The sequence below is a fragment of the Quercus lobata genome, chromosome 9 (genome assembly GCF_001633185.2).
Source record: "Quercus lobata isolate SW786 chromosome 9, ValleyOak3.0 Primary Assembly, whole genome shotgun sequence".
In the NCBI taxonomy this organism is placed as follows: Eukaryota; Viridiplantae; Streptophyta; class Magnoliopsida; order Fagales; family Fagaceae; genus Quercus; species Quercus lobata.
In genome coordinates, this window is record NC_044912.1 from 11,595,015 (window position 1) to 11,603,026 (window position 8,012).

The 8,012-nt window shown below is 39.1% G+C and overlaps 2 protein-coding genes across 2 annotated transcripts; both read left to right on the plus strand.

Annotated features, from left to right (window-relative positions):
* The first annotated feature begins 64 nt into the window (after positions 1–64).
* On the plus strand, positions 65–4,321 carry LOC115960637. The gene is made up of 3 exons (XM_031079574.1): positions 65–2,550; positions 2,667–2,858; positions 3,381–4,321. Exons 1-3 carry the CDS (start codon positions 224–226, stop codon positions 3,985–3,987), a joined length of 3,126 nt encoding a protein of 1,041 aa, XP_030935434.1. The 5' UTR covers positions 65–223; the 3' UTR covers positions 3,988–4,321.
* A 339-nt stretch (positions 4,322–4,660) lies between these two features.
* Positions 4,661–7,741, plus strand: LOC115959468 (putative pentatricopeptide repeat-containing protein At3g49142). Its single transcript, XM_031077886.1, has one exon. It carries the CDS (start codon positions 4,858–4,860, stop codon positions 6,892–6,894), a length of 2,037 nt encoding a protein of 678 aa, XP_030933746.1. The 5' UTR covers positions 4,661–4,857; the 3' UTR covers positions 6,895–7,741.
* Positions 7,742–8,012: the final 271 nt, after the last annotated feature.

Consider the following 8,012-nt stretch of genomic DNA (forward strand, 5'->3'; position numbering starts at 1 on the left):
TTGACCGAAATCTACGGTTTCCCGCCTAAACAGTCTCTCATTCATGATTCTTCTGTATCAGTCTCTCATCTAATTGTGCTTCAAAAAATGCCATTATTGTCTTTGCTTCTCCATTTCCTTTGATTCCATAAATTTCAATTCAAACAGTTTAAAGTTCAAACTCACAGCTCCCCCCCACCTCTCTCCCCTTCCTCAGCCACCGCACACGGTGGCTGTTTCTCCAATGGCACCAAACCCAAACCCAGATCCGAATCCAAACCCAAACCCAAACCCAAAAGATCCAATCACAGACTACACCAAAACCCAGCGCATAGTCCTCCTCATTGACCTAAACCCAATTCTCCACCTCTCTGACCAAACCCAGTTCCTCAATTCTCTCCTTTCCTCCTCAAACACCTTCCTCTCTTTCCCTCCTCTCTCTTCCTCTCTCTTCTCCTTCAAATTCTTCTTCTCTTCCCTCTCCCCCCTCCTCTCCTCCTCCAAACTACACCGTTTTGTCCCCACCTCTTCCCTCTCCTTCAATGACGCCTCCACCACCCTCCTTTCCCTCTCTAAAGCACTCAATTCGTTGCCGACACTTTATGCACACCAACTGTTTGATTCTTTGCCCGTGTCGTCCCGGGGTTCGTTTCTTGCTGCTTCTATGCGCCAGCTGGTCCACGACTACGCGTGGGATCCTGTCGCGGATGATTCTACAACGGGTACGCTTTTGAATAATGATTCTCTTGTTGTTGGGTCGAATTTGGTTGTTTTGTTTTCTCCGGTTTGTAGGTGTGTAAAGTCTTTGTCTGAGTTTTTGAATGTGGGAGTTGAAGATGAGTGTTTGGAAAATGTGGATGCTTTTTGTGAAAAATTTTGCGGGCTTTTTGAGAATGTGAATGATGCGTATGTTAGTAGGGATATTCGATTTAGTTGGGTGGATGTTAGGTATGAGTTGGATGGGGTTGAAAATAAGATTGAGATTGATGAATCTAAATTGAAATTTGGGTTTTTTGCAAGTGGGATTAGGAGTTTGGGTTGGGGGTTTTGCTCCACTGATTCGATTGTTCTTGGTTCTGCTCTTGTTCCCTTTGGGTTGATTTATCCAAAGATTGCAATTTCATCAAAGGTTTTTGATTATAGTGATAGTTGTAAGACACTTAATGCACAGTTGAGTCTTGAGATATTGGATGTAAGTGGGAAGCCTTTGGAATGCAAGTGCTGTGATCTTCAACTGGTCAATTTGAAGATGTCACCTAGAAATAGATCTAAAGATCTTATGTTTACTCCAGATGTGGTGGGTTGTGAACGGAAGAACTCGTTTTGGGAACTTTTTGGTGATGGGCTAATAAAACTCCATATTAAGGCTGTGCAAAGATACGTTGAGTGTGGGAAATTTGTTGGGCATTTAGCTGAAAATTTAGTTCTTGTCTGTGAATCTTTTGGAGGCTCTAAGAATGACCAGAAAGAAAGTTCTGGTGATTTTTTTGCAGATAGGGTTCTTGAAATGCTAGCAATGGAATTGGGTGAGTTTGTGCATAGAAAGTCTACACCCATTTGGCAGATTCTTTTGAGTTTTCTTTATAGGGAAGGTTACTGGGCATTAGTGTCTCTTTCAAATGGCAGCGGTGATTCACATATGGGAATTCTCAAGCCTTTCACAGTTTCTTCGGCTGTCCTTTCTATTATAGAAGACGGAGTTTATCCTCCCCACAGGGTACATGATTCTGGTGAAGCAAATGTGGCGCGATTTATTATGAAGATGGACAATGAGACTTGCAAACCCAATATAGACTTGAAGCACTCCGATGGGTTTATAGATTCTCAACCTGGGTCTTCACCATCTAATAAGGCGGCAACAGTTGGAGATGGTACAAGGAAAAAGAATAAGAATAAATTAAATATGCTTCAAGACCTCACATGGAGTGCCTTCTGCAAGACAGCATTTGAGCACTCTGCGCTAGATTTGGGAGAGGTCTACTTTTCCAGGGAAAGATATAACTCAAAGAAGTTGAAATTTCTGAAATGTTGGATGAAGCAGATTAAGAAATCTAGTTGTTCCAGTCTAATTTTACAGGAAAAGTCCAAGCGGCATAAGGACATTGAAACACAAATAGATGATAGATTGACTTCATTGCACCAAGAAAGTGAACAGCCAGTCTCTTCATCTGCCTCAGCTGGAGAAAACTCTTTGACTGAGGCTTCTAGGATACACGACGAAGCTGCTGTTGATTTACAGTCAGAAACTTCTGAAGCTTTTTTCAGTAGTCTTTCCAATAAGATCCAACAAGGACTTGAGTTTGAAGGAGTAGACTTGGGGGCTTTGGCAGAGCGGCTTGTGAAATCATCCATATATTGGTTATATCAAAAGCATGAAACCGAATCCCCTTCAGCAAGTCAAACTACTGTGGTAAAATCTGATGATGCTTGTGGTAGAATAGTTCCTGAACTAACAAACCTTTTACTAAGGGAGCCTAAGGACTTGGTGGCAAAGCACAAAAATAATGATTCGTCCTTTCAAGCATCTGATCCAGGATGTACTGGATTTGGTTCAAAAGATATAGTCAGAGAGTATCCTTTTTCATTTTCACTAATTTCTGCATCACCATACACTACTTATTTTGATGTTTAAGGTGAACAATCTGGCTCCCATAGTTTTAACATTTTTTTTCCTTAATAAAAACTAGATATGAATTGCAGATATTGTTTCGGATGGAGATAATACGATCAGAGGTTGGAGCAACTATTGGGGAGTCTATGAAACAAAAGTTTGTCAAACAAATTTGCTTGCTTTTAGAGACCATTCAGTGCCATCTGGAGAGAGGCTTTTTTGGAGATTGGAGCCTTGATAATTATGTAGGAAAGATAATAAAAAGCAGGTACATATGTCTAAAAATTATTATCAATTCATTTCAAATGATGATGTTGACATTCTGTGACCCATACTTCAGAGAAATTCATAGTTTCTTTGTGGAGCCTAGAATAAGCTCCTATGTTTTATTGTTTGGAGCTATACCAAATGCATATTTCTGGTGCTTGCTTTTCCACTTATCTGTGGGATTTGATTATTCTTTCAAGAAACATATTCTTATACAATATGTCCCACTATTCTTATTACATGATGCTTCTTTCCAGGATATAGGTCACTTAATACTCATGTATTTCTTGTTTGACTGAATATAGCATAAAAATAGGACACTCATAATGATATGTTTATGTTATTAATATGATCCTTGAAATGGATGGAACCCCGATACCAATTGAATAAACAGCTTTCTTAAAGTGACTTTTAGATATATTATCATTAATTGTCTCAATTTACAAGTGCTGCATTTGATTATTACTTAAGGATGAAAGAATAAGGAGAGGGCTAAAGTAAAGTATGATTTCCAAAATTTCAGGTATTGTCACACCCTGGAAGATGTTGTTCATAGAATATATACAAGAATGGATTTGTTGCTGTTTGCCGATGAGGATAAATCCCCTAATCGTTTACTCAACAGTGAGGATAGCAATCAATCTTGGAGAGAAAAATCAGAGAGAGATGAGATTGGTGAAAATTATAGAACTAATGAACCGGTGTCAGCAGAAGCCGAGTCCCTTCAGCTGCCACACAATGACAATGGAAGCCCCCAGGGGAATAAACAAGAGGATCATGCTCGTAGATTAATGGAGGCTCAAAAGAGGAGAGAGAGGGCTCGGAGATTTTCATCTTTCACAAGTTGGATGCCTGATTTGCAGAGAGTTTGGGCCCCTAAGCAGCCAAAGTTGATAAAGCAAAAGTCAGATCCTCTTCGGAAGCTTTCAAAAAGGAAGGAACGGCGAAGGGTAAACTACGACATGGTATGTGAGACTCCTATGACGGCAAACATGGTATGTGAGACCCCTATGACACGGAACAAACGTTCTTGCCCACGGGGAAGCAGTATTGATGATAAAGACTACCAAGATTCTGGAAGTCAATCGGGTGGTTCTGTTTCTAAGGCATTGTTTCAGGATGACCAATGATATGAGCCAGTAAATTTTCTTCAAGCTGACCTGATTTGTGACTTTCATCTGAAACTATGTGTAAAAACATTAAAAAGACACTAAGAACCAGCTGCCATACATTTCTGGATTTAACAAGGGAAGCCTACTTGAGAGTTCAACCAAAAGTGGTTGAGAAATAGAGTTGATATACTTGTACCTTTTTCATCTTATTTTTATTTATTTGTTTGTAAAATTAGTTGAACATTGTATTTTTTTTTTCCAAATTACCTTAACCTGAATGTATTTTAGACCCTCGATTAAATAAAATGGAAAGAGGATGAACTGTGATGCTCCTCCACATTTATGTATTTTATATTGGTGGAACCATATGTATGTATGTACAAATGTACAACGTATTTTTTTTTTGGGAGTTGGTGTGAATTATTTTTTTACTTGGTGGGAATTCAAGCTAAACAAGTCCATTAATATTTTTTAAAATTGCTAAGAGTTTTGTAATTTAATTGACATTTATTGGTATTTCCAATGAAGAATGCATGGTTCAAATTCCTCTTTCCCCCATTTTAACTATTGAATTAAAAAAAGAAAAAAAGAAAATTGTAGTCCATTACCATCAGGAACAGTGCTTTTTGATGAAATTGGTAAGGAATTTACATCCTATAACCTTCTCTCCTTGTTTTATTTGGATGAGAACTAAGAAGTAAGAAGACTAGCCATTTAACTGCTGGGAACTAGGGACTGATTGTGTAGCCTGGTACACCAAGGCTATGAAATCCAATTGAAGATGGTGTAGCCTGGTAGTATGGACCTTAGAGTTAAGACACACCGTATATCAAAGTCGTAATATCTAAATCAGTTCCAAACCTCATTTTCGAAACTCTTCGCTCATTCATGAAATCAGTCACTCCTCTTTCCCGCCATTTTTCTAATGCCAGGCAACTTCAAAACCTAGTCTTGTCAACCCCAAAACTCGAGTTCACTCAGAAAAGCTCAGCTCTCACTGAAGTACTGTGTGGTGATATATTGGACCAATACCCAGATATCAAAACCTTGAAAAAACTCCATTCTAAGATCATTGTCGATCAGCCTCTCTGCTCAAACCCTTCTATTGGCATCAAACTCATGAGGGCTTATGCTGTCTGTGGAGAACCTGGTATCACACGCCACGTATTTGATGAAATTCCTGAGAAGAACGTTGTTTTCTTTAATGTCATGATCAGAAGCTATGTAAACAACCATTTGTACCATGATGCTCTTCTTGTTTTCAAAACCATGGCTAGCCAGGGATTTGAGCCTGATAATTATACATATCCTTGCGCGTTGAAAGCATGTTCCGGATTGGAAAATTTGAATGTTGGGTTGCAAATTCATAGTGCTGTTGTTAAAGTTGGACTTGATTTGAATTTGTTTATCGGGAATGGTCTAGTTGCAATGTATGGGAAATGTGGTTGTTTAATGGAGGCTCGTCGAGTTCTTGATGAGATGCCAAGTAGAGATGTTGTTTCCTGGAATTCAATGGTTGCTGGGTATGCACAAAATGCACGGTTTGATGATGCATTAGAGGTTTGTAAAGAGATGGAGGCATTGAGGTTAAAACCAGATGCTGGTACAATGGCTAGCCTCTTGCCGGCTGTAACTAACACAACTTCTAACAATGTTTCATATGTGAAGGAGATTTTCATGAAGTTGGCCAAAAAGAGCGTGGTTTCATGGAATGTGATGATAGCAGTGTATGTGAATAATTCAATGCCTGCTGAAGCGGTTAATTTATATTTACAGATGGAAAAAAATAGGATAGAACCCGATGCAGTCACTATTGCTAGTATTCTTCCTGCTTGTGGGGATCTTTCGGCTCTATCTTTAGGAAGACGGATGCATGAATATGTTGAGAGGAAGAAACTACGACCAAATTTATTATTGGAGAATGCCTTGGTTGACATGTATGCTAAGTGTGGAAGTTTACGAGATGCAAGGGAAGTGTTTGACAGGATGAAGTTCCGGGATGTTGTATCATGGACGTCAATGATCTCTGCATATGGTCTTAATGGACAAGGTCGTGATGCTGTGGCACTTTTTGCAAAAATGCAAAACTTAGGTTTGAGTCCGGATTCTATTGCCTTTGTTTCAGTTATTTCTGCTTGCAGCCATGCAGGACTATTGGAGGAGGGTCGATATTACTTCAAATTGATGACTGAGGAGTATAAAATAATTCCAAGGATTGAACACTATTCTTGCATGGTAGATTTGTTGGGACGTTCCGGACAAGTAGATGAGGCCTATAGTTTTATCAAGCAGATGCCAGTAGAGCCTAACGAGAGAGTTTGGGGGGCTCTGCTGAGTGCCTGTCGGGTGTACTCAAATATGAATATTGGGCTTCTAGCTGCTGATCACCTTTTTCAATTGGCTCCCGAGCAGTCAGGTTATTATGTCTTGTTATCCAACATATATGCAAAGGCTGGTAGATGGAAAGATGTAACAACCATCCGATCAATGATGAAGGGTAGAGGACTTAAGAAAATTCCTGGCATCAGCAATGTTGAGCTGAACGATCGGATTCACACCTTTCTTGCTGGTGACCAATCACATCCGCATTCTGAGAAGATATATGAAGAGCTAGACGTATTGGTGGGGAAGATGAAAGAATTAGGTTATGTTCCTGAGACTGATTCTGCTCTACATGATGTGGAGGAGGAGGATAAGGAATGCCATCTGGCAGTTCATAGTGAGAAGTTGGCTATTGTCTTTGCTATTCTGAACACTGAGCCTGGGACACCAATTAGAATTACCAAGAATCTCCGTGTTTGTGGGGATTGCCATATTGCAGCCAAGCTCATCTCTAAGATAGTTCAACGTGAAATAATTGTCAGGGATACGAATCGTTTCCACCATTTCAAGAATGGTGTTTGCTCATGTGGTGATTATTGGTGAGCAGCTTCTTCGTGCCTTTTGCTTGGAAGATAAGGGTTAAAAACAATAGAAACCTTGAAGCCAAACAATGATTTGGAAACTACACGGTTCATAGATTATGAGATTGTGGATTTTTTTGCTGACTGCAGCTGTCACCCCTGACCTTTACATGATCATCAGTTCTCATTCTCCTAATGATATAATGCCTGCAATTTGCACTGGCTAAGGCCCTATATATTTGCCAACGTTTTCAATTCCTGTATGGATATGTGATGAAGTAAATATGTAGATGGTTTTGGTGATTCTGACTTCTTAGGGATACCGTGTGAGCAATGGCAGATATCATTTCATATACCCAGATTTTTGCTAGTTATTCTGTACCTGTTCAATTGATTAGGTAGCTTGTTGTAAGGATTATTCTAACTTTATAGTACTACTGTGGCAATGGTAGATGTGGAAATCATAAAGCGTGAGACTTGATGACTGCATTTTTCCAAGTCAAATACCACTAGGGGTCAGAAAGCAAATTTATGAGAATGGGTAGGCTTTTTCAGGGTTTGTCAGCCTGTATATATGTGCTCTGCTGAAAAGTAACCCCCAAGGGAAAGGCTATGTCCGCTCATGCCTGCCATTTGCAAGAAAGTTGCATCTATGCCTGATACTTTGTAATTTCAGTCAGTTGTTGACAAGCTGGTCAAAGATCTGATACCTATTCTCAATTGGTACATATTTTCAATTACTTCAGTTTTGTTTAATTGCAAATTTTGATCATTATAAATCTCATTTCCTAGTTGATTAACTCTCATGAATATCCATCTAAAGATTAAGAGCATATATAGTTCAAATTCTACTTTGTAATCAAAAGCCAGTGCACAAACATCAGTGGTTAAAGCATTCACATTGTCTTGGATGGTTTTGTTTGCCACAAATTGTCCACCAAATCATGCTAAAAGTGTGAAGAAGGAAAAATTTCAGAACCATGAATATTATTCCATAAATTTACAAAATTTCATTTTTCACTTATCAATCTTTTGCAATTCCTTCTTAGGCAAGAGATATATCATTGAAAAGCCTGAGCTCTTGCTGAGAAGAAAATATACGCAGCCTAAGATTCTTGTGCTGGTTGCTTAGTCTTCCTG